This window comes from Labeo rohita, chromosome 14 (assembly GCF_022985175.1).
Source record: "Labeo rohita strain BAU-BD-2019 chromosome 14, IGBB_LRoh.1.0, whole genome shotgun sequence".
NCBI classification, from domain to species: Eukaryota; Metazoa; Chordata; class Actinopteri; order Cypriniformes; family Cyprinidae; genus Labeo; species Labeo rohita.
In genome coordinates, this window is record NC_066882.1 from 33,056,703 (window position 1) to 33,082,212 (window position 25,510).

At 39.0% G+C, this 25,510-nt stretch overlaps 1 protein-coding gene across 4 annotated transcripts in view; it reads right to left on the reverse strand.

Moving 5' to 3' along the window:
* si:zfos-2326c3.2 (misshapen-like kinase 1) overlaps positions 1-25,510 on the reverse strand; it is a 53,898-nt gene that overhangs the window by 22,951 nt on the left and 5,437 nt on the right. For 2 of the 4 annotated variants that reach the window (XM_051128126.1, XM_051128123.1), the window contains exons 3-21: positions 19,376-19,432; positions 17,005-17,130; positions 14,717-14,827; positions 13,640-13,730; positions 12,949-13,079; positions 12,821-12,875; positions 12,658-12,736; positions 12,317-12,492; positions 12,083-12,155; positions 9,604-9,790; positions 8,893-9,006; positions 7,041-7,106; positions 6,606-6,716; positions 6,359-6,505; positions 6,001-6,123; positions 2,020-2,081; positions 1,793-1,863; positions 1,649-1,713; positions 1,421-1,506 (exon numbers count right to left, since the gene is read on the reverse strand). In XM_051128126.1, the coding sequence (XP_050984083.1) occupies positions 1,421-1,506; positions 1,649-1,713; positions 1,793-1,863; positions 2,020-2,081; positions 6,001-6,123; positions 6,359-6,505; positions 6,606-6,716; positions 7,041-7,106; positions 8,893-9,006; positions 9,604-9,790; positions 12,083-12,155; positions 12,317-12,492; positions 12,658-12,736; positions 12,821-12,875; positions 12,949-13,079; positions 13,640-13,730; positions 14,717-14,827; positions 17,005-17,130; positions 19,376-19,432 (1,931 nt within the window). The remainder of the gene's footprint in view (positions 1-1,420; positions 1,507-1,648; positions 1,714-1,792; positions 1,864-2,019; positions 2,082-6,000; positions 6,124-6,358; positions 6,506-6,605; positions 6,717-7,040; positions 7,107-8,892; positions 9,007-9,603; positions 9,791-12,082; positions 12,156-12,316; positions 12,493-12,657; positions 12,737-12,820; positions 12,876-12,948; positions 13,080-13,639; positions 13,731-14,716; positions 14,828-17,004; positions 17,131-19,375; positions 19,433-25,510) is intronic. The other 2 variants (XM_051128127.1, XM_051128124.1) reach the window with 2 other exon arrangements.

Genomic DNA, 25,510 nt, shown 5'->3' on the forward strand with positions numbered 1-25,510 from the left:
TTAAGAGGAAGACTGTCAATCTTATCAGCCAAAGGTTCATCAGTTCAGATCTACCCATAACACTTCTTACACAAACATGTACGTTTAAAGGTTCTCGAAACCCTGGACAACTTTTTCTGAGATTTTATCAGGGGTGTTTGTGCTGCACATCATTGATGACAATGTCAGCATCTGTTCATTTTAACTGTTTAAACTTTTTTTAACTGACACTGTGTTGATGTCACAGTACAGTACTATAGTAGTTCGATGACGTGTTGGTGTCTCATAATTATTCATGAGGCTGCGTGCTCTTATCCTATGAGAAGAGGCTTTGCCTAATCATTCAGGACAGTGTGTGTTGATTTGCTATGACAGACGCTTCAGACCGTCAGATTGCGTATATTAACTGAGAGAAACGTTCATGGATCAGAGGAGTTTGTTTTTGTTTGCTTTGTAAGAGTTCGGCACAGACGCGATTCATTCAAAGACACTCCTTGTCTCAAGCCATCAACAGGATTATAAACGCCGCAAAATAAGCCTTAAAAGTGAATAAAGGTGCAGCGATGCCGAGTGCAAATGGCTGTGCATTTATTTGTGTTGTTAACTCAATGGGAGCGAAATGAAACCGTCTGAAGCCGAAGTTGACTCTCTCCCCCCTCCGCTCCGCAGCGCACATCGCCCACTTTTACAGCATTTTTTAAATCTGTGCTGAAACAGGGGGGTTTCATGACCCTTTAATGCTGGAATACTACTTTAAAGAAGCCAGTATGTGTGAGGAAGGTATTTAATAGCCTACTCTATCAAAAGAGTAAACAACTTCAAGCCAAATATACTCAAAAAGTACAAATGTACTTTGCCTTCTGTATATTTGTCACTATAAGCCAAGTATAGTGGGGTATTTTCTATTCATTGAAACTGATAAGGACATAAAACCTAAGGCTCTCTTATTTTTAGTTCAAAAGATCTGAAGTTCATATCTGTCAAAATGATCACGATCATCAATCACGCAGCCCTATGTTGGGCACAGCTGTAATGTTCCCGTCAGGACACTAGAGACGGAGCTGAGGTCCCATCAGCCAAAGCTAACGTGGACTGACGTTGGTAATACACGTGCAGAACGACGGGACGTCAGCATGTGATGGCCACAGGCGCTGCGACGTGCTCACCGTCTTCATAAAGCGCCATGAGAAATCCAACCTGCTCAAAACCACTGACACAGGGTCCAGCCATATGTGTCCTTTCACATTCATTCACATCACAACAGCATTATTCTGCCATGAGAGCCTCACGACGAGATTCAGCCAACACAGAACAACACGACAGCATGTTCAAGTTTAGGTGATCTCTTTTAGACATCGTTATGACTGATAAACTCTGCATGAACAGTACTAAAAAGAACACAAAATCCACAACTCTGTCAAAAGCATCACAGTGAGATTACCTAGTCCTCTCATCATCTTCATCACTGGAGGAAGAATATTCTGCAAGCTTCATTAATGGGCTGAAGGGGGACTTCATTCCCAAACCCTTAAAGATGAAAACAGTTACGATTTTAAAGGTCAGCACTTGTCAGCATGTTGGTCATGTCTATTTTTATATTTGAAACTGAAAAACACTTTAAAGATCCACCGTGCAAGGTGAAATCAGCTGCTACATTTTTGATCCACACCTGATTCTGTGGTGACGTTTGTGCGTTTCTGTTCGGATGAGCTGGACTGTCCAGCATACAGTAACCTGCAAGGACAAGAGCGTCTACGTGACAGCGTACAAATAACTGAGCTCATTCTGACGGATCTCAGAGAGAAAATCAGACCTGACTGTGAGCTGCTGCTGGAGCTGAAGGACATCTTCACACCGCCGTCCAGAGGAGACGGACCATCGCCACTGAAGAACACATGAAGAACAGTCAAGAAATGAAACGGCTAGAGCTTCTCATCGTACGACAATGAGGGGCTTCAGACGAATAACTCAGAGCTCAACTAATGTGCATTCATATATGTAGTGAGGTTTTCAATTAACACAAGCACAGAATCAGCTCACCTGGATCCATACCCGTGGTGACTCTTGACATCTTTAAACTTTGACGTGGTTCGTTCTGGAATCTTGAGACACATGATTGCAAAATTGAGATTATCATTCATTCTTGTTACATATGTATGTATGTAAATGAGTACACCCCCTCTTAATAAATATAGAAGTATAAGTATGAGGATGTGTTTTCTTAATGAACAAATATAATTCATGGAAAGATGGCAAAATTGAAATGTATTAAACATATACTGAATAAAAACAAAAATATATATAAGCCAATATTTTTTGTAAGATATGTAAATTAACCAGTTTTGTTTAAATGAAGGATTGCAGAAATGAGAACACCCTAGATTTAATGCAGCAAATGTATAATATTCTAGTGCTTAGTATGTCCTCTAGAACTCTAAGTACACTGCTCTGACCCTTCTTAGCACTGAGTGTACAAGTACATGACAAATTTTCACATCTGTCCTGTTTAACTCCTGGAGGACGAGCTCCTTAAATGCGCTGGTCTTTAATGGATAGTTTTGCTCAGCTCGTCTCTACAGAATCCCCCACAGCTGCTCGAGAGTGTTAAGACTGAGCGAAAAACATGTCCACTGAAGGATTTTCACCTTGGGAGAATGAATATCTTCATTGTCATGTTGAAAAAATGCCCAATAATGCAGGGAATGAGGGTGGGTAGCATCTTCAGTTTCAGTTTTTTTGTATTACGTCACACAGTGGTGTGTGAATTCATGACAGCATTGATAAAACACAACTCCCTCACACCTTCAGCACTCATCCATCCCTACAGAAGAGCTTTACTACCACTGAACATCACTGTGGGAACCAGACACTTCTCACCGTACTCCTCCTCTAGCAACACCACAACATTTTGGATGCTTTTGGAGACCAAAGTATGGATTCCCAGAAGTCTATATTTTGTAAATATGGGCCTTGGAAGAGGTTAAATGAGTTTGTTGTGCTGCGGCTACAGCAGGTAATTCCAGTGGTGACAACAACCATCCATGTCACTTCTGCAGGCTGCGTCACATTCTGTGAGATAAAGTGTCACTCTTTTCATAGCTTTTGCCGGCTCTGAGACACTTGCATGGTGTATCTCTGCCGCTTTTTCTAGCAAAAATTCACTCATTACTAAAATCATCTTTAATTTTTTTTTTTAAAAGTGTTGGTTCAATATACTTAGCTGTTAATCAAAAATAGCCTTAAATCTACACTTTTTTGTTTGTTTGTTTGTTTTATTTAGTAACTTTCAGGAGGCTGTAGTCATTTTTGCAACACAACATTTTATCACTTTAAAAAGAAAATCTTATTTCCCTGAATAATTTTGACAATTTTCTTTGGGAATTGATCAAGCAGATTTGTTGAAACATTATATCTCCAAAGAACCCTAACATGTCATCTAAGTAAAGAGTAACCGCTGAATTTGTTATGTTTTAGAGGGGATGTACTCATTTATGCTGTGCACTGTGTGTATTTGCATTTGTTTAGAGTGACTAAAGCTGATTATTCTCCCACAGTTCTCTTCACTGAATGCCTCTGACCTGCATTCTGGGTTTCGGAGGCATTCTCACTTTTATTTTGTGCGCTAACCGTATATCTGCTGTGAAAGCATGTGTCACATTAAAGGAAGGAAGGAAGGCACCTCCCTCAGGGAGAGGAAGCTGTTTGACCGCAGTTTTAGCAGTTGCCACCTATACAAATGTTTCTGACGCAGCAAAACCTTCAGACATGATTTAGTTTTTCTCAGCTGTGGATTACTCTGATATGTTCCCTAAATACTGTGATAAATATGAACAAATACTACAATAATCAGTATCATATGATACAGTATTGTATAGAATGCAGGGCTGGTCTGATCGACTAGTAGTTGTTCATTTTAAGCATTATTTATTAACGCACGTTTATTAATAAACCATTTAAATCATAATAATGAGCCTTCAACTGCCTACACAGCACTCAAGCGCACACATAAAGCTCGTCACAGCACACACAGAAGTAATGATTATGAATGTGTTATGGAAAAACAGTAAGGAGGCTGCGTTAATGTTTTAATAATTTATTGATAAACTATTGCTTTCTTTGAATTGGTTCATTTTAAAGTAGATATTTCTCTCTTTATAGATATATTTTTTGTGACTGTAAGGTAAGTATACATGGAGTTTTGGTTCATTTTGACGACAAACATCATGTTTGCTTTCATTATTTTACAAATGCGCTATGTTTTGTTGTTATTCTTGAGTGCACTCAAATAAACGTAGAGTGTTTACAGGTTTGAACAATGTATTACTTTTATCTATAAGACCAAGAATTACGTATTTTAAGAGCTTCCACACTCCGCACACACACTTGAATAGCGCACATTTGTCTAGGTTAACACTGCTATGTAAAGTTGCTTACCTACTTACTTTCTTACATAAAGTATTTCAGAGATAAGGCATATTTGAGGTCGATGAAAGATAGGTGAGTGCTTGGATGTCCTGCCCGACGTACTATATTACCACACAGACGATCCGTTAACGATCTATCCGTCAGGGACTGCGTGACTTCACCACTTCCTGTGGATTTTTTTTTTTTATTTAGGCCTATTTTTTGTTTTTCTTTCTGCAACTAAGCGAATAATCAAATTTTGGTAATCAGATTCAATAATCAGATTCAGGTTCGTCGATTGTTAGGGAGCAGCTTTGAGTGTCTCCTCATTGGCTACGTTTACATGCACACTTTTTGGTTCAACTGGACTGAATTCATTCCAACTGATGAATCTGAACGTAGTGTTTACATGAACACTAAATAAAGTGATCAGGTTGATGTGCGTGTTTATGTCTTCAAATCTTCCACTGGAATCGTTTTTGTTTTTTTACATGCTCACCCTGCACTAGTGCTGTCACGATACCAACATTTTTTACTTCGATACGATACCTGACTAAAATATCATGATACTGCTACTGAACTGATACTATGACAAAAACATAGAACAACAGGAAAAGTAATTAAATAATAGATTATCCAAATGGAGATCATAGTTATTTTATCTGTTAAAACAAAGCATTTCATCCCTTCTTTAATATATATATATATAAAAATGTAAACAAAAATGAAATACATTTTATTATTTTTCTCAAATTAAGTTTTGTTTTTGTGAATCTCTGTTTTTCATTAATTTTCTGGATTCTATTTAAATCATTTCATTATATTTTAATAATCAAAAGCATGTCTAATGAATTTATAAAGGGTAATTAGATTTGATAAAGAATTCATGTATTATAGGCTATTTATTTATTTATTTTTTTAATTATTATTATTATTATTTTCAAAAATACTGTGCTGTTCTGATAATATTTTTTATTAGTAGTATTAGTACTATCATTACATATTTCTGACTGTCAGTTAAACCAAACTTTTATTTTGATGGGTTGCTGTGAAGACAAGGTTTCTGTTTCCATATGATTTGACGATAGTTTCCGCAAAAGAAACGGTAAAATGCTCCTGAAGTGACTCTCAGAGCAGTTCTAGAGATGATGTTCATGTGTTTATATATTGAGGCGGCAGAGGCTGAAAACACCGCAAGCGTCACGTGAGCTCTAGTATGTGTGTAGTAAACGAAACTGCACGTTTGCGCCATTCACTACCACAGAAACACACAGAACATGCGTGATTCATGCAGCTAAAGTATTTTGCAGCTTTTTTAAAAATGCATTTTTAAAAGTACCGATACTAGTAAAATGCAGAATCGTACCATTTTTAAAAGCAGAGTAAAGTGATACTTTTTTAGTACCGGTATATTGTGCAACACTACCCTGCACAAATATAGAGTTTCTCACTGTTTGCACATAACAACCACTTCAATTTCATTCCGATCGATTAAGGTGTTTACATGAAGTCTTTTCTTTAGTCCGATTGAGCCGTCAATCCAATTACAAATGGATTATTTGGTCATCATCGGGTTTTTGTGACTGTGAGAGCGGAGAAGCGGTGGAGGTGACGAACCTTCGGCGGCTGCTCATCAGAGCTGAAGAAGACTTCATCGAGTGTTGGAGAGAACAGAGTGGATGAGACGTCCGTCATGGAGCTGCTGTGATGAATCTCACGACTGGGACACACGTTCATGTTCTGAAATCAACACAAACCACACAGACGTTCACTCCACTAACTCAATTAAGTATGTCGGTTTCTTTCCACACAGCTGAAAAAGCACAGCCTCTTCTTCTTAGAACTAATTATAGTCATTCTACAGTACTTCTTGAGGGGAAAAAGCTATAGTACGCTGTCATAGACCATCAAGGCCTATTAGCGCATGAGATCAGAGAAAGCTGTGATGGAGGGAGAGCCGTGTCTGCTGTCGTACCGGCGGTTTGGCCGCTCTCTGGAGCGCTGGAGTACACGGACTGGAGTTGCTCCCTGATCCCAGACGAGACTGAACGTGAGGAATCCTCACCGCTATATTATTCAGATTCACTAGATGAGCGTCCAGCGATTCCAGTTTACCTGCCAGCTGAAGGACAGAGTCATCATCACAATCTAGAGCTGACTCCAGCATCACAATCAGAGCGCTTTGCGTTACATGCATCACGTGAACGGGCGTTGTGTCTTACCCCGTCGTGCCGCGCGTCTCGAGGACTCTTCTGCTGGAGCGCGGGGTCGTGCTGGAGAAACAGCAGCTGCGACTGATCTCTGGGAAGAGTTCGCTGGGCTCTCCGGCCCTGCTGGACATCAGCATGTCATTAGCACAAAACAACCCTGATCGGGACCAGATGCTCAGTACGTGATCAAATACTGAACTCAAATGTGTTACATGAGAAAACAGAGAGAGCCTGGGAAAACAGATTCACAGTTCAGTGCTCACTACACAAAATACTTTCTGCTATTAACCAACCTCTGAGAACCAACCGTGCTGAAAAACGTCAAATCTCACCTGGTGAGTGTATTACTACCCTTACGTCAGCCCAACATCTAAACATGACTCACAAAAACAGCAGATGATCTGTAGCTGACTGAAATCGCTGACAGCAGTTACAGAAGGTCTTTACCTGCTCGGCAAACAGACCGACAGCCGCTGATTCAGGATCAGTCCTGTGATGTTCACCGTCTTTGGGCTGAAATACAGAGACAAACAGCAGCTCACTTCACCAGCGACAAACACTTCCAACAGAGCTACTAAAAACAGTCAAGAAAAGAAGGTTGTGATCACGTTCAAAATGCTGAATTATCATATTTTCTGGAAAATAAGTCACACGTCAATATGAGCCGCACCTGGTCAAAACCGCATTGTTAAGAGAAACACTGTTCATTTGCTTTGGTGCATACGTCTCATTTCATCATGACATTCAGACATACAATAAAACATTTACTACATTTCAAACACTGTATTTTAGTTCCTCTCACTCCACAGAAACACTTTAATGTCAACTGTATACAGAACAAGAATGAAAAATGTAAGTGCAAAATAAACTAATTATAGTGGCAAACAACATTTATTACAAACAGCAAGTCTAAACGAATTTAAAGCGGACGTGAATTACCGGCGTGTGGGAGATGTGCTATAGCCTATAAATACACCTGACAGGCCTTTACCTTCCCTAACAAGCACACACAGCGTTCAGTCTGTCCCATAACAGTTCTACAGATCTCTAACCATCTTCTTAAAAAACACATCCCTATTTCTAGTACTTAAATAGCAGAACACATTCATCTTCGTCATAAATCATGATAAACTCATGGTGAGCTTATAACCTATGTCGGCTTACGCTGATTACTTTTTGCATCATAATTTATTGCATTTTTAAATTTGTTAAAATCGACCAATATCTACCGTCATTTACAGAATTCATTGATGATCTTTGGTGTTTTGACAAGGAGAAACTGATCTGATCTACAGCCTTGTTCTATTTTGCCACATCAGCAGATGCACATACAGGGATTAGAAGTGAATAAAAGAAAGAAATGTTTATCAAAAACAATAACTATAACAACAGAAATAAATAAAGACAGGAGTGAGGATTCAGGAAGAGAAAAGGAAGAGGATTAAAGGGCGTTTGATCTTCTTTGCACATTTGCAAATGATTTTGAAGTTGGAGGAGAAAATGAGATGGGAGTTTTTCAACATACACTAACTATATTGAACCAGATTACACAAGAGTTCACACAGAGCTAGACAAGACAAGCATTTGAGGTTAAAAAATATATAAATTGTCATTTTTTTTTCAATCGATTGTTTAGAGCCTTTGAAGCCGCATTTAAACTATATTTCAAACTCACAGGCACCATAGAAATCCATTATATGGAGAAAAATGCTGAAATGTTTTCCTCAAAAAACGGAATTTCTTTTCAACTGAAGACAGAAAGACATGAACATCTTGGATGACAAGGGGGTGAGTAAATCTGTACATTTTTGTTCTGGAAGTGAACTTCTCCTTTAAGTATTTTATAATATTCCACCAGAATAGCAATACTGTACAACAGATCATCTCAACTAAGCCTAGTTCACAGTGTTAGTAATGCTAGAACTGATATGTGTGTGTGTGTGTGTGTGTGTGTGTGTGTGCACTCATCTGGCCTTGACATCATTATATGTCACAACACATTTCAGATCATTAAAAAACATCACTTATATTCTAGAGTATGTGTTGTGTGATTCAGTCTAATTAGTAAATGTTACTTCACAAGGAGTGAGAACTGCTGTGAATATGAATGGACCTGACCTTGACTTTTGTACATGAATTACATATGCAAGAAACACAAAATAACAGTAACTACACACACACACACACACACACAAATGCAGTGAAGAACATACATAAGAAATGTACAAAAAATATGTGACTGTTCAGCAAAAAGTCCTAAATATTCATCCAAGGGCCAAATGAATTGCTAAACTCTAACCTGATTCTTTTGATTTCTTCTGCTTTTCTCAGTAACGTCAGTCTCTTCCTGCCATATCATCTCCTGGAGCTCCGGCCACTGGAGTCCGGTCTGGTGTAACAGCCGTTCCTGCTGCTTTACAAACACAAACACACACACACGACTGTGAGCTCTTCACCTGCACTACTATACACACACTGCACAACAACACTAAAACCATACACACCTACAAACCTAGAAAAACACAAAGAGTGAACAAAAGTATCCACTTCAGCTTCTTCTCATGTCTAGATTCCAGCTTTCATAACTAACTAAACTCATCCTGGTAACAGCACTACTCCCATCTATTCTGGACACTTGTTGGCTGGTTTTCCTTCAGTGCTTCAACAACTTATAAATGAAAATGATAGTTTTGTAAAGAGATTCATATGCTGGCACAGTTTTGATTCGTCATATCAAGCACAAGCTTTCAGACTCAAGTGTGTCCCAATGTTGGACCGCTAGTGGACACATTTAAAAGATTTACATACACGAATGAACGAGTAATTCACATTCTAGTAAAACATGCCATGACTAACCAAACACACACACACACACATCACTGTGACATGTCTGAAAAGCCCTGAAGATGCAAAGCAAACAAACACTAAACGCAATAAAGCCGCGAATCAGCGAAACGTCGGCTCTGAAATGTGCTCATGCGCTCAAAACTGAAGAAGGCTTGATTCGTACATCTTCGAGGCGGCGTCGCTCCTCCTGCTGCTGCTGGATTCTCTTGTTTCTGTCGGCGAGCAGCTGTTTCTTGTAGTTGTCCTGATTGTGTGTTTGCTGGGGCAGGTGTGTTTGTGTGTTCGTCTCCTGCTGCAGACGCAGGAACTCCCGTCTCAGCATAGACTCTCCAGGAAGATTGACTATAGAGCTGTGTGAGCACAAAACACACGAGTGAGCGACAGCCGCTGACACAGAGACGAGAGCGACCGTCTGCCATATGGAGACGCCGAACCCGCGCCACAGTCACTGACATCTGCTCATCACCGCACACACGAGAACGAGACAGTTCAAGCTTACGTAACAATGTGAGCTTCATTGTAATACACTGATTTATTTGGATCCACCTTTCAGTCACTGTGGCACAAACGCCATCGAGCTGCTGCTGATCAGCCCATTCTGACACAAACCTCTTCTAGTTTAAGCCTCGCTCTCGGTTCACTAACGCAACTCACCTCTCAGGTTTAATGTGAAATCCAAAGTGATTTACTTTCCTAATGCACTTTCCTCATCTTATTATCATCAGTCTAAAGAAAAACGTGACGTGCTGCCATCGGGCCGAACTGTTCTGAGCAAGCTCTTCCCGCTGCATTTCCACTTGAATGAGGAAATGTATTTGTTTGTTTTCCAGTACAGCTCAGGCTTAATCAGTGTCGCAGCTACATCAAGCGAATGCATTACAATTCAAAAATCTTAAGGTTTAGTTATTAGTCTAGAACTATTTCCTTTCTGTATGATGTGAAATTCCTCATTCACCTACGTTCTAATTTTGATTTCGTAAGAATGTAAAGAAAGAACTGGATCAGATCAGTAGTTCAGCAACTGACGGCGGAAAGAGTCTTTTTGTCCTTTTAATGTTTCAGCAAAGTGTGATGAGTTGCTCTGCCTCTGTAACAGGGTTTCTGCAGGATCTTTAGGCTCAAATTTAAGATTTTTATTTTTTTTTAACACCTGCACAAATAAAAATAATACCATGTGAGCAATGTCTACTCTGTAGTAACATATTAAACTGTAAAATGACTGTAAAAAAGTCAAAAGTATGAATTATTATATGACTTTAAACAATATCAATGAATTATTATATTAATTACGTTAAATTAGGGGTGTGCAATATTGACAAAAAAATTATATTTTGTGGGATTTTGAAATTTTAAATTTTCTAGTTTTTGATATTCTTTATATTCTGTGTGGTCAGTTCACAGCAGGCATAGAAATTAATATTTTCCAAAGTTTTTTTTTTTTTTTTTTACTTTTATAAAGCCATTTTTTCTAAAAGTGTGCGTCATATTTTGAGTCAAATTCTTACATCTGGACTGTTACCAAGCAAATGAAATCAGTATCAACAAAATTTATCCTTGCAATGCAGAGGAAACACAGAAGCTGCATCTTAGTGACATTTAGATTCACACACTGTTTAATGCAGCTCAGACGAACATGGGATGCTTTAACCTGCAGTTACAAAGGCATAAATAATATTTTGATATTTTAAACATAAAATGATAAAAACTGAAAAAAACTGAAAAAGATACTTTAAATGTGAAATTAAAACCGCCAGTAGGTGGCAGAAAGTCACTGTCAATAAGTGAGTCATTGCGATTGAACCGAATCATTCTGTCGCTCAGAGATGCAAAACGGTGCTGCTGCTGTGTTTGGAATGATTTTTGTTAGAGAAACAGAGCAAAAACAGGAAATATGATGTCTAAAACTCAAGTATTTTAATATTAACTTATTGTTTAAAATAAAATCAATATCACATTTGTAATCATGCTGACTTTTGGAGAAAAAAAAAATGGCACTCTTCATGTGTTACCGATTAACTATATGAAATTATATAAATATATACATTTTCTGCCCCATATCTTGAACTACGTGACCATTCTAAATGCATTTTTATAGGCAGAATTGTGCAGTGAAAGAACTCACTCTAAATGCACACGTGCACTAGTTTAACCTCACTTACTACACCTCATCAGTACTGTATGTGTGCATTCTGCAGGTGTGTCATTAAAACAATAATTATGATGTTGCTGCAAACAATATATATTGTACACCCCTATTTTACTGTTTAGATTTTTTATAATGCATTGTCGTCTTATTGATCCACCAGTTCACATTTAAAGCTCTGCGTGGGCCGATTTTCGCATTGGTCTGAACTGAAACGTTGACTGAAAATGCACATTCATTCTCTGCCAGCAGGTGGTGCTCACGTTTATTTAATGTAATCATAGCCTTTTGATGTTTAATCATCACATTAAGCCGTATCGCAATTCTGGTTATTCCGTCCACGAATTTAAGACCTCTTGAAATCATAATTAGGACTTTGTTGTACAATGTAAGACTTTTTATCACCTTAAATTTGATACAACTAAATTTAAGAGTTTTTAAGACAGTGATCGAACCCACTTCACTTTCAAACACTCATAACAATATGATTAGCACATACCTGGGTTCACCTTCATCTTCATTGATGGCATCTTCTTCATCTTCACTGCCGCTGTATTCATATTCCGTCCCCTCTGTTAACATCGATCACAGACAGAGTTTGAGCCAAACCAACACTACCATTTGAACAGTGGCTGTATTTTAGAGTAACATTAATGTTCATGTTCTCAAACGACATCAGTGAGCACAGAACATTTAGGAGTCGTCAGTATAAATCAGAGCGTCTCTTCATCACCTTTCTCTCGTCTCCTCTTCCTGGTTCTGTCCAGGTGATCTTTGAGCGTGATGCGCACCTGTCGCTCGTTGGGAAGGTCTTTAATGAAGGAGTGGCGCAGGAGCGTCTCTGTGGACGGCCGGTGCAGGTAGTTCTTCACCAGACATTTGTCCACAAACGTCTGAAACTTCTTAGACCTTGAGGAGCAACGGAACAGCAGACGGAGAACGTTTAAACGCTCATACAGACACGTTAGTTCGTTTAGCTAAAGATTTTCTGTTTTCTGTTTCTGAGTCGGAGACGAGTCACACGTGATCTGCATGTAAACTCTATGGATGTGTAATAAACGGCGGTCGTCTCACCATTTCTTGGACTTTAGTTTGGGAGGAGGGTTTCGTGGAATGAGGAACAGCGCTCTCATGGGATGCATATCACACAAGGCTGTGGAGAAAAGCAGGAATCATACAGAAATCACACCGGATCACATGTAACTTCAGTAGAGTTTTTCTGCGTATGTGAACTCACGTGGCGCTCCCTCTGCCATCTCTAACGCCGTGATTCCCAGAGACCACACGTCGCTCTGAAACACGCGGTAAAATCACGGTCACTGATAGGAACGTGTTCAAACACTCACGTGCACTAGTGCTACTCACCCTGTAGTCATACGTGGAGTCAGGGTTGTCGTCACACGCGATCACTTCCGGCGCCATCCAATACGGCGTCCCGATGAAGGTGTTTCTCCTGCCAATCGTCCGGTCTAACTGAGCACTGACGCCAAAATCCACTGGAAAAACACAGGAGTTAAAAACAGATCAGCGGTGGCTCCTGTCTGATGTATACTGCCGTATGATACGGGTACATCTTGTGTACATGCATACTGTTCTATGTAGTTTTGTGTAGTTTACATATTAAAACCAAACAAAAAAACTGAGAAATGACAAAAACAGAACAAAATTACTAAAACTTTATCATTTATATAGAAACAGAATTTAAAACAAAAATCTAATTCAAAATATATCAAAGATAAAATATCAATGATACTAAAATAACACTGCTATGCACACAATAAATATAATGTATCACGTGCTTAAAGTGTAAAGTAGTTCAAAACTCATTAATACAAAGTGGGTCCTTTTTTGTATAAGACATCAAAAGCTGGCTTACTGAAATGTGACAAGTACCACACTAAAATAAAATAAGAAGCAATTATAAAAAAGGAATCAAAACCAAAACCATTTCATGTTTTGAGTGTGACCTTGCATTGTTTGATTTAGCGATCACATCAGTGATTTTAGCATGATCACCTCTAGCATTTCTCATATGCTGCTAATGATCGAGTCTTACCCAGTTTGATCTCAGCGTTCTCTGTCAGCAGCACGTTTTGTCCTTTAATGTCTCGATGAATCACGTGATGAGAGTGAAGGTGTAACAGACCCTGAGAAAACAAACAGCAGCGAATCAGAGTTTACACACACAACACACGTTTGTTTTTGTGAATTGTGGGGACTTTCCATAGACTTCTATAGTTTTTATACCGACCAAACGATATTGTCTGTCCCCTCACCCAACACTAACCCTAAACCTAGCCCTCACAGAAAACATGTTTGCATCGTTACACTTTCAGATAAACATCATTTACTATTTTTAATCATTTTTTAACATTGTGGGGACCGCATGTTTGACTGTGAATACAGTCGTTTATTATCATTAGGGTCATAAAATTAGTGAAAGAACAAGCTTTCTACTTCTGTTAGACCAGATCAAATTCCAGTTTTCAGCATGGATCTGATGATATGCTGAAGAATGAAAAGGACGATGCACAAAAACACTTTATGGACAGAATGCATTTCATAACCCAAGCAACTCCTTTCATGAATGAAGTGCATGTCTCCTTCAATGATTTCTGTGGATGAAATGCATTTGGTGACACGCTGGGAGGTTTCATTGATCTTTGCTGTTTTCTGTTATCCACATAAACTTCAGCGTACTAAACCAAGTGCAGACTTCATCCAGTCATGAAATGCAACTGTCTTTTATCTCTCTGTGTACCACACACACACATTAGAACATAACTGCTTTTCATCATAAAACACAGCCTTTTGTGTCACGTAACTCGCTCTGACCGTGAAAACAGTCTGTTTACACTTAACGGTGTCAGTTAGGATGGATTTCAAAAGACTATAAATCAACAAAGGCCCGCAAAACAGTTTCAAATGTGTCTTACTGGAACAAACACATTGGAACAATGCGATCAAGCGATTTATTCCCTGAACACATGACTCGTTTCACACACGCCAGGTAACAGATTTACTGTAACTACACTGTGATGGCAGACGGGTCTGGCTCCTGTCGAGGTGTTTCTCCTCCTCTAAACGAGGTTTTTTTGGCTTGTTTTAGTATTGATCAGCTGTGATTACTCACTCTCAGCACCTCCCTGCAGATGTAAGCGATCCAGTCCTCCTTCAGGCAGTTCCCTTTGGTCTTCTTCAGCAGGTCTGTGACCGAGCCGGCGCCGCAGTACTCCATCACCAGCTGAAGAACAACACACACACACTTCACACCTCACGTCACACGCCTCAGACGTCTGATCGCTCACCCGCACTCTTATTTATCTCAGGATGGTCAGTCTTTAGACTGTGAAGATGCGAACTGCTGAGGGAGAGACTCAGGGCATTTTTATTTGTCAGAACTTACTGAGAGACTCTTTCAGCGCTAACACAGAGGAACTGAGAGAGAAACACAGACCAGTGACAGAACAACACCACACAGACTCGTGATGCGGCTTATAATGGCCAGTGTTGCTTTCATTGCTCATTTGTCTCTTTTATTCTCTTCTTCCACATGCTGTAAGCAGGAATAATGTATAATAACGTTCAGTCATCTCATGGACATGCACATCTGACAGTACAGCACTGACTTTGAGATGAAGATGTACTTTCTTTAAAAGCAGTAGCATCTGCTCAGATTATTTCTCTATTTAAATATTTCAACAGTGCGACTGAATTAAAACGTACTTTCTCTTAAAGGGGTGCTATTATGCTTTTTCACTTTTTGAACTTTAGTCAGTGTGTGGTGTGTATCTTTGGGCATCAAAATTTGTACAAAGTTACAAAGCTCCATTTTGTTTTAAAATAATCTCTTTTCAAGAACTACAACGAACGGCTCCTTTGGACTACAACGTTTGTTTTCTGGGTGCTTTGATGTCACAACACGGTCCACTAGAATATCATTAAATAAATCCCGCCTACGGAAATTTGGATGGTTGGGGGGTGTGTACAGATGAGGTGGGGATTAGCCGAACGTTAGCGATGCAGCACGGAGAGCCGCTTCAACGAGCCGCAGCACGGCGGGTATAAACACAAGCATTGACTAGCGTGACCACTTCAGAGCAGTTATTGTTACATTAGCTTCACTTATAACACAAGTGTTCTTTAAAATCCATAAACTTGCACTAGACAAGGCTAGGCTGATTGTGATGATGTTCTTTGATAATGTTAGGCTGCTTTTAGTCTTATGCTGGAGCTGGTTTTCATGGTAACATCATGTATTGGTGATGTGGCAGGCCGATGATAGGACCCAACACTACTGTAGCGTATTATTTACTCACCCTCCGCGTATCCTAGGAGTATATGACCTCCTTCTTTCAGACGAATGCAATCAGAGACTAATAAAGTCTAATAAAGTGCATCCATCCATAATAAAAAGTGCCTCACACGGCTCCAAGGGGTTAATAAAGGCCTCCTGTAGCAAATCGATGTGTTTTTGTAAGAAAAATATCCATATTTAAAACGTAAGAATCACTTTAATCTAGTTTGCACTAACTGCTTTGACAAGGGGCGTGTCAGTACTGAAACACCGTCTAAGCTGTTCGCCAATCGCAACACATTTTGTTTTTCAGAAGGCGGGCCTTCATTAAACCCAGAACTAATCGAGCCATTTGTGCCAGGCTGGGGAGAAAGGTATTGTAATAATGTAAATTATGTGAAAAATAATGCATTTTTCGATCCACCAAGCATGAGAGCATGTTCTAGTACACCCCCAAAACAAAATCAAGACTTTGTAAAAGAGCATAATAGGACTCCTTTAATAAAAATCACCATATTGTTATTCCAAAGTGTTGTACAACTGTAGATGCATGCTCCTCAATACCATGGTAAAAAAGCAACTAGAGTATATGGTTTTTACAAAACTACCGTGTATGTTAAGGTGCTGGTCAAGATCGGTTTAAACACTTTAAATATAAGTAATAAAACTGAAATGACAAAAATTACTGTAATAACATTCCATTATCTCTAAATGTAATATATTTAATACATTTACATGTTTAATATATAATAGAAATCGATACGTAAATCCGCGGTAAATGTGGGTGCTTTGTGGCACAATGTTTCAGCATCAGTGTCATTGATAACGTCAGCGCCGGTTCATCTGGTGTTAAACTCGTTTAAATCACAGAGGCATTTGGGTTTTGTAACAGAATTCTTGAACGTTTCTCATTGAATCTCACAGCGCTGTGGCCTGAAGTGACAGCTGACACTCAACACAATCTCCAACAAGACTGCAATAAGATCATTTATTGTTTAGTGTGGAAGAGAAGTCCAAACGAGACAGATCACCCCAAAAACACACATTCAGTGTCTGTATACCGGCACAATGACACTTGAGTAAATGAGGAAGGCCTGTGGTTGAGGTTTATTAGTGTTACTCACCCAGAGCTGGTCATCCTGACCCGCAGGACTTTTCTTAACAAAAGCTCCGTAATACGTGGCTATGTTCCTGTGATGGGAGTGAGTCTTCAACATGTTAATCTCCAGCTTGATTTCATCTTCTTCCTCCTGCACAAGACAAAACACACGCGTGAGTTTTCAGCATGAGACGAACAATAGCTATGTTTCCATCACCCTGCTTTTATGCGCATTCTGAAGTATCGGGTGGTGGAAACGCCACATTTTGAATAAAAATTGCACATATTTGTCTGCTCGCTCTGAGGCGCAAGTCATTTATTATATATGAAAATTACTATATTCAGTGGCTTCTCCTACTTTTCTTAGTAATATATAGCGTCAGTTTATCAGGAAGTGACAATTTTGTTCTCTTTGACATGTTGGATGGAAACTGTGCTTTTTCGCAAATGTTTTATGCGATATTACAATTTTTGCGCATAAGTTAAATTCGCAGCTTTGGATGGAAACCCGGCTACTGTCTGTTGAATCAGGAGAATACAGCACACGTCCTCAGTGAGTGAGAACATATGAACGCTTTATAACGGCTCATTCTGATCCCAAGAGACAGAGGACAGACAGGAGAGCTGCGTATGGAAGTGATGGTCAGGGAAAGGAAACGGCTCTGTTATCTCTCATGACAGATAAAACAGGACGGGAAGGAAACAGCATTTGTGTGATGGGAAGAGCAGAGCCTCTCGAAACGCTTCAGAACTCACTCAAACATAGGGTTGCACTGAAGTGATTATTATTCTACCGAAAACCAAAACAGAATAGAGTCAACTAATTAATCACATTTATTTAATGATCAACACTCAAATAAAAAAAGTTTATAATATTATAATTATATATACCGTCACGGTACGGGTTCGTTGCATGAGGCCTTACAATGAATACAGGCAATTCACTCTCAATCCAGAAGGGGGCGCCCGAAGTAAAGCAACTCTGTTTGATAACCGCCGGCAGAAGAACAGCGAATGTCAGGAGTTGCGCACTTGAAAACAAAAACCACTAGACAGTGATCATGTGCTGATTGTGAACACGTCTCTCACTGACAAAGGAGTTTAACGTTAATTTAAAGGTTTGTGCACTCAGCTGTCTGTGAAATGGAGCTTTGTGTTCGTGTATCCGACCTCTCTCATTCAGCACAAATCCAAATATTCCATAATATTTCCATATTTACGATGTATCCAAATGCTAAACTATTATTTATTATGTAAATTATAGACAGTGAGGCGGGCGCGCTGATGTTTGGTTCACTGTGTTTTATTTTGATAAAGCACCAACTGCGCTGTCAAGTTATCAATGCCGGAAGCCTGGAATATGTTTTGTGTTTGTGTGCGCCAACGCGATTACTTTAACTTTCCTCACACCAGCAAAATCAACTTAAAAAACAAATAGAATGTCACTTTCTGCCATTTGAGTTTCCTTTTCTGTCACAAAACTGAACTGAAACTCAGCAAATATAGGCTACGTTACGTGTCGCACTGTTTTTGCCCCTTGTCTAAGTTAACTAAATTAAATATATGTCAAGTATTTATTCCTTGTTATGTATGTTCTGCAGATTTTATAGCCTATATATGACATCATAATTTGATATAATATTTAGTATTTTTACATGTAGGTGGAAAAATTGTAATTTGTACTACTGTCTGTTTAAAAAAAAGCTACTAGCGCAGTAGATTTTTTTTCTGTTGTACCGAAATCGTATCGAACCGTGACCCTCGAACCGAGGTACGTACTGAACTGTGACATCAGTGCACGGTTACACCCCTAATATATATATATATATATATTAAAATGCTGCTCTCCAGAGTTATTTTTACTAGCTGACTAACACGTCTCATTCCTTAACTATTCTGAAAGTCAATCGATGTCTCGCACATCAAACCTTTGCTCTTTCAGTCTAAGATCAGCCGCTGTCTCACTGCCAAGTGTTTTTCAGTAAGGGCTGCATAATAACGGTTAAACTAATGAATGTGATTGTTTTGTTTGAAAATATAATTGTGACTATCAATCACAGTTGTTGTCATTAGAGAAACTGATCAGACTTATTGCACTTTCACACAATCCCAAATCAACATGACCTCATACACACATGCTTTATTTGACCTCATCTAGATTCCTGACTAATATATTCATCCTATAAAATGAACAAACTCTCTGCATTATAAGAAATAAAGAAAAATGAAGAACAATTATGAAGCTTCTCTCAAAAGCTATATCAGTGAAATTCCTAATACCAACTCATTCTGTTTAAACAACAACAACAAAAGGCTTCGTATTGTTGAGTTATTCCGGATAAGTAAGCGGTGTGGACGTGTTTCTCTGTCTGATGTGGAGATGGAGAAGATCGTACCTCAGTCACGTCCATGACCTTGATGGCCGCCAGCTGCCCTGTTTTCACATGTCGACCCTGTCAAACACAAGGACACACTGATGACTTTACTGTCTGAACTATCAGAATGAATCAGCACACACTGACAATCGCAGTGAATTTTAAAGTTGTTCAGTTCCAGAACAAAAATGTACAGATAATGTAGTCACTCCCTTGTCATCCAAGATGTTCATGTCTTTCTTTTCTATCTGGGATGACAATGGGGTGACTACATTATCTGTACATTTTTGTAAACTAATCCTTTAATGATGATATTAATACAGTTTATTAAAACATTATCTTTTAAGGAATATCAGACAATAAACCTTTTTTTATCCATGTTTTAATTTTAACAGTAAACCTCTGTCACGCAGCACAAAAGAACGAAGGAAATAGTTCAAATTTCATTTGACCGCATTTTAAAATATTAGTTTTATTATTATGCATTTGTTTGATTGACCAACATTTTTGATAATAAAACTGCAATAAATCATAAAACACAGAATAAAGAAAAAATAAAGCCAACAACACAGGATTTCTAAAAAATAAATCATTTCATAGGGCACTATTATTGTTAAAACTGGTATTGTTTAAATAAATAAATTCTATGAAAATGACACATGAGGCCAGAGAGGACCAGCATGCCTCAGTGCGCTGACATATGAGACATAACTTGTGTTTCATTAGTCATCCTCAAACACACACAGAGCTTTAAATATGACACACTTCCTGCACCGTGTTCAGCCTCCACATTCACACACACAGATTGTCACAGATTTAGTGTAGAGAAGATGCAAAAACCAAAGGCACTTTATTTAAATCCACCAGCACAGACAGAAGTACTACTACACTACTGTCAGACTAAGAGCTTCAACACCACACAAACACTAGGTTAAATCTGAGGGCTTCAATAGGGCTGTCACGATTCATCAATTCTATTCGATTTTAAAAAATTCGAGATTTCACTCTACCCACGTTCAACAACCAGAAAAATACCGGAAGTGGCCGAGGATCCATGAAACGCATTATTAGACTGTTTTCCAAGGCTGCATGATATATTAAACCCATTTAAAAATCATTAATTAAGCATACTTGTGAATTCACAAACACTACGATTCTGTCAAACAAATACATGTGATGCAGCTTTAATATGTGCTTTAATTATGTACATGCGTGTATGTGACGTACATGCGTCTCACAGCGGCTCCGCTCCATTCACAGTAAATGCTGCTGCACAAACTGTGACGGGCCTTTCACGCAGGCTGCGCTGGCCACCGGGTTCAACTCTTTTGAACTTTGAGCGTCAACAAACCATCCTGGTGCAGCGCAGGCCATTAAAATCAATGGGTTTCATAGCGCAGCTTTTTCCCCGTCCCGTGTGAAAGCTGCTTTATCATGCGTGGAGCGTCTCAAACTCCATCTATGCATGTTGTTGCAGAATGCATTAATATCGTTCTCAATATGCTAACTGTTCACCGTGATTTCCAACTAAAAGCTCAAACCCTCACTCTGAGTCCACATATTAATTAAACTACAGTGGCTATCCCTGCTGAAAAAACAGCATATGCTGGTTCGCTAGGTTTTGATGCTGGAACGCTGGTTTTAGCTGGTTTAAGCTGGTTCTGGACCGCATGACCAGCAAAGGATCAGCTATAACCAGCATCCCAGCATCAAAACCTACCAAACCAACATATGCTGTTTTTTTTGTTTTTGTTTTTTTTTTGTTTTGTTTTGTTTTTTGTTTTGTTTTGTTTTTTCCAACAGAAATAGCCAAATATTAAAGATTAAGTGGACATTTGAATTAAATGATGTTTGGTCAATATTAAACAAGCATTAGATCACACAGTAATGTGTAAAAACACTCATCAGGCCGTTGGCGCCCTCTGCAGGCCTTTGTTGTAATGCGTCATGTATGTTAGCTCTATTGTTTATAATACATAATGTATTTCAAAAGTTCTGTTCAATAAAACCACATGATTTCTTGCTTTCCATACTTTTTTTTAACTAATTATTATTGCCTCATTGATATTATATACGTATTTTAAGTCATTTTAAAGGCTGTTGTTCACTTGTCTATTTACATTATCTTTCACAAAAAAATAATTCTAATTATAGGGCCTTACGAAATCCATTTTATTTTCTTTTTTTTTTTTTTTTCATTTTATTGTTCTATACTCTGTTTTAATGGTTCAATTAAATGTTATTAATTAAAACGGCTGTCTAATTAATTGAGTTTTACGGTTTGGTTACTAAATTCTGTGTTTTTCATCACCTTTCTGGATTCCATTTTAAATTGTAATAATGAAAAGCATCTCCAAATATTTGATTTTATCACAAAACAAAATGTTCTTAAGTAAAATTGTTGAATTTTTTGTGGAAAATGAATCATTTAGATTAATCGATTAATCGATAAAGTAGTCGATAGATTTATCGATATAAAAATAGTTGTTAGTGGCAGCCCTAGGCTTAAATAAAACAACCAAACAAGAGGAACGAAACAGGCAGCACCTGAACTGAGCACTCAATCAGTTACAGACCATAGAAATAAAACAATCAAAGAACAGGAGAGCAGGACCAACTGAACCAGAAAACAGATCAGGACACCTGACGTCCACTGCTACACTGACAATACAGCTGGTGTTTTCACAAGATCCAACAATAATTCCTGATCACACAGCATGTGTTTGTGTTTCATCAGCAGTGCTCTGAGTCTCACATAGCACATGTGGAATACAGAAAGCGAGAGTTTTCTCTGCTGAAGCGCTCGTCTGTATATACACATGACGGTGTCACTCCGGCTGGTTCTTGAGTTTGCAGGAAGGAAAGAGAGGCAGTATTTCCTGCTAGAGGACAGATCACTCATCCATTCATTCTGCCTCATCCTCCCATAACATGAGGCCGCTGACGCCGCACTAACAGACGAATGAACCTTATTACAAAACCAGCGCTGAGACGGCTCAGGAAAGAAGGGGAAATAACACAAGAATTTAAAAATAAAGCATCTAATGATGTTGAAATCAGTACGAGAGCAGAGAGGAAGGTTGTTCCCAAGCCGTTCCAGAGCCACGGGTGCAGTACGTGCTTTATATGCGGACTAACAGAGGTGCCGTAACCAGACGTGACGCACACGACATCCACACAAATCATTCTTGTGTAACATAAGGGATTTCTCCGATAATATCATATCCTATTATCGATGCTTCTGTTTGATGAGACGTGAGTGTGTCACAGAAACACAAGCCAGGCGATGAACGCAGAGACGTAAGAGAAGGCCTGCGTCTCCATGTCAGCATGAGAGTTTGTCAGGATAACTGTATTCTCAGACCACACATCATCTCAACTCAATACACACGCAACTAGATTTATCTGAATAATCACACACAGACGTCTGCAACAATAACAGAGTGATTCGCTTTCAGTGAATCTGTATTGTATTAAAGTATTATAGAAAAGAACGTGGCTTGGCATTAAAACTGTAGAACACAAAACTCTTTTGTTGTTGTTGTTGAAATGCAGTCAGCACTACAGCGTGCGTAAATATTGATCAATGGAGTGCGATTATAGCGCTCTTCCCACCATACTGTAGAAAGGGTGTAAACGGTGTCACTTCCTGTGTCGCATGTGGTTACGCTTTTGCAATAGACTTTTGGCAAAATAATTTTGCTTAAGAAAGCAGTGTGGGAAGTGCCTGCTGACTGGAAGATGACGAGCAGTTTCTCCATTATTCTTCATGGTTTCAGCAAGAGTTCACACCCTGGGCTTTACTCAGAAACAGCAGCACAGCTGTGTCTCAATCAGTCACACACACACACACACACACACACACACACACAGGAGTGAACGTCAGCTGTGTCTTGAGGGAATACAGATGCAAAATATGGCGTCTGTGCATTAACCGTATAAATATAGCCCGACAGACATGCTGCTGTCTGTCACGACGATAATACTGATAATCAGCAGCAATATTAAACAACAGAGAGAATCATTCACTTCTTACTGCCGCCGTGGCAAACAGACTTTTAATGATTCTGCATCGCTCAAGTCACATTTATTTCTAAAGCACTTTATACAGCGGAGACTGTTTCAAAGCAGCTTCACAGAAATAAACAGGAAAATAAAAGATTCATTGATGCAAGCTTCATCAAATATGAAACAAATCCCAGTTCTGCTGTAAAGCAGCTCTAACAAAACAATAGTGTCATTATTCAGCGCAACTCGGTTAAGTTTTGTTCTCATTAAATAGAGTCAGTGATATCAAAAATGTTTTTTAAACCCCAACTAAACATGCCGAAGTGCAGAGAAACCCAAACTCAGATAGAACAGCAGGCTCAGTCGGGCACTCGTTCTCCTCTGACCAAATGAACAAACAGACTGATTTATGATTACAGATGGCAGATTTGTGGATTGATATTATTTTAAAGTTCTGCATCCATCTCCTTGAACAGGTTATGAGACATGTAGCTACTAGCTAAAGGTCATTAACTAGTGATCTGGCTGCTGTGCCTGCTACACCTGAACAATGCCAATAAGGTCATCATCATATGTTCAGATTTACATTTGCATGTGGATCAGATCAGATGCAAAAAATATGCTCTTGTGAACAGAAATAAAATGATTTTTCTGTGTGTTTTCCTGAGTGCACCATGTTCCAGACGCAAGTAACAAACTCTAACACACTACAGGATGGCTGATCTTTTATTATTATTATTATTATTTTCACAACAGAGCTCCATGCGGTGACACATATATAGACTATGAGCTAAAACAGTTGAGTTTTTCTATTTTCACCAATACACATCAAGTGCTTACAGCAGTGATCATGTATTGGCCACTGTTTCTCTCAGATGTAAACACACTGCAGTGGATGCACTGGATGTGTATCGAGTGCCCTGATGAAGATCTGCATGTGATGGTAATGCCATCGTCTCTGGATGAAGATAAGAGCGGCGGCTGTCGGCAGTGAATCGCGCTGACAGAGTTCATCTTTATCAACGCGTGTATGAATGTGTGCATCACTGCAGGAGCGACACACGTCACCCGTGTTCATCACAAGCACATGTGGTTCAAATCTGCATGTGTCATATATTTAAAGGTGCAATAGGTGATTGTCTTCAGAAACATTTTTTGTTATGCTGGTTGAAAGTCTCTTCACATCCCAATAGTTGTCTAAATGTATTTCTATATATTCTGTGGAAGGTGTAGGACCAAGAAATGTTCATCCAATCAAAATGCTCGGTCCAAACATTACAATTACGGCTGTCGTACCTGCCTGTCAAATATGTATTTGCATACCTCTGTGCATCCTGTTCACGCAGACAGCACACGTCATCAGCGCTGTGCAGACGGAGCGAGAATGGCAGACAAATATCAACAACCTGATCTTCTTTCCTGGTATTGTAATGCTTTTACTAACTGTACTATAAAGTGTTCTCACGGCTAATGACGTGATGTTGTAACGGCCACTAGAGCATTTACAGTAGTTTTGTGGCAGACTGACAACTGCACGTGTGCATTACATGTGTCTGTACGTTCTGGAAGGGTGAAGAGATACTCCTTCTTTATTCTGAACGCATACTTGTGTACATTTTTCCTGTAGTGAACAGCGGTCAAAATGGCAAAACCCCTTTCTGTACAACGTGTGGAAAGTCATATTTTGATGTCATCAGGCTCTGTGGACAACAATGGATGCCTTTTGCCTTAAGATAAGACCAACACCACCTCTGGTGGAGAAGGGGGGTTAATATTAACATTTAGTCACCCCCGCTCAGGAACTGCTTTGTTCTCCTTTACTCTTATCAAAGTGTGAATGATTGTAAAATCCCACTTTCAGTTTGCCATGTTGCCAAAGCCACAAAGAAAAAAGACATCTTCACATGCATTCACACGAAACGGACACAATATTGACTAAAACCTTCCTCATATCAGTCTACAGAACTGTACACTTAATGAGTGTATGTGATACAACAATGTATGCAGCATTACTGTATTTGCATAGGTCAATGCACTGCTTATTGCCAGTGTTTAGTTTCATGCTCAAATGCAATGCCTGATATTGACTGAATCTGAGATGGTCATATTTCTTTTAGATGTTTCTTTAAAAAAAAAAAAAAAAAGAAA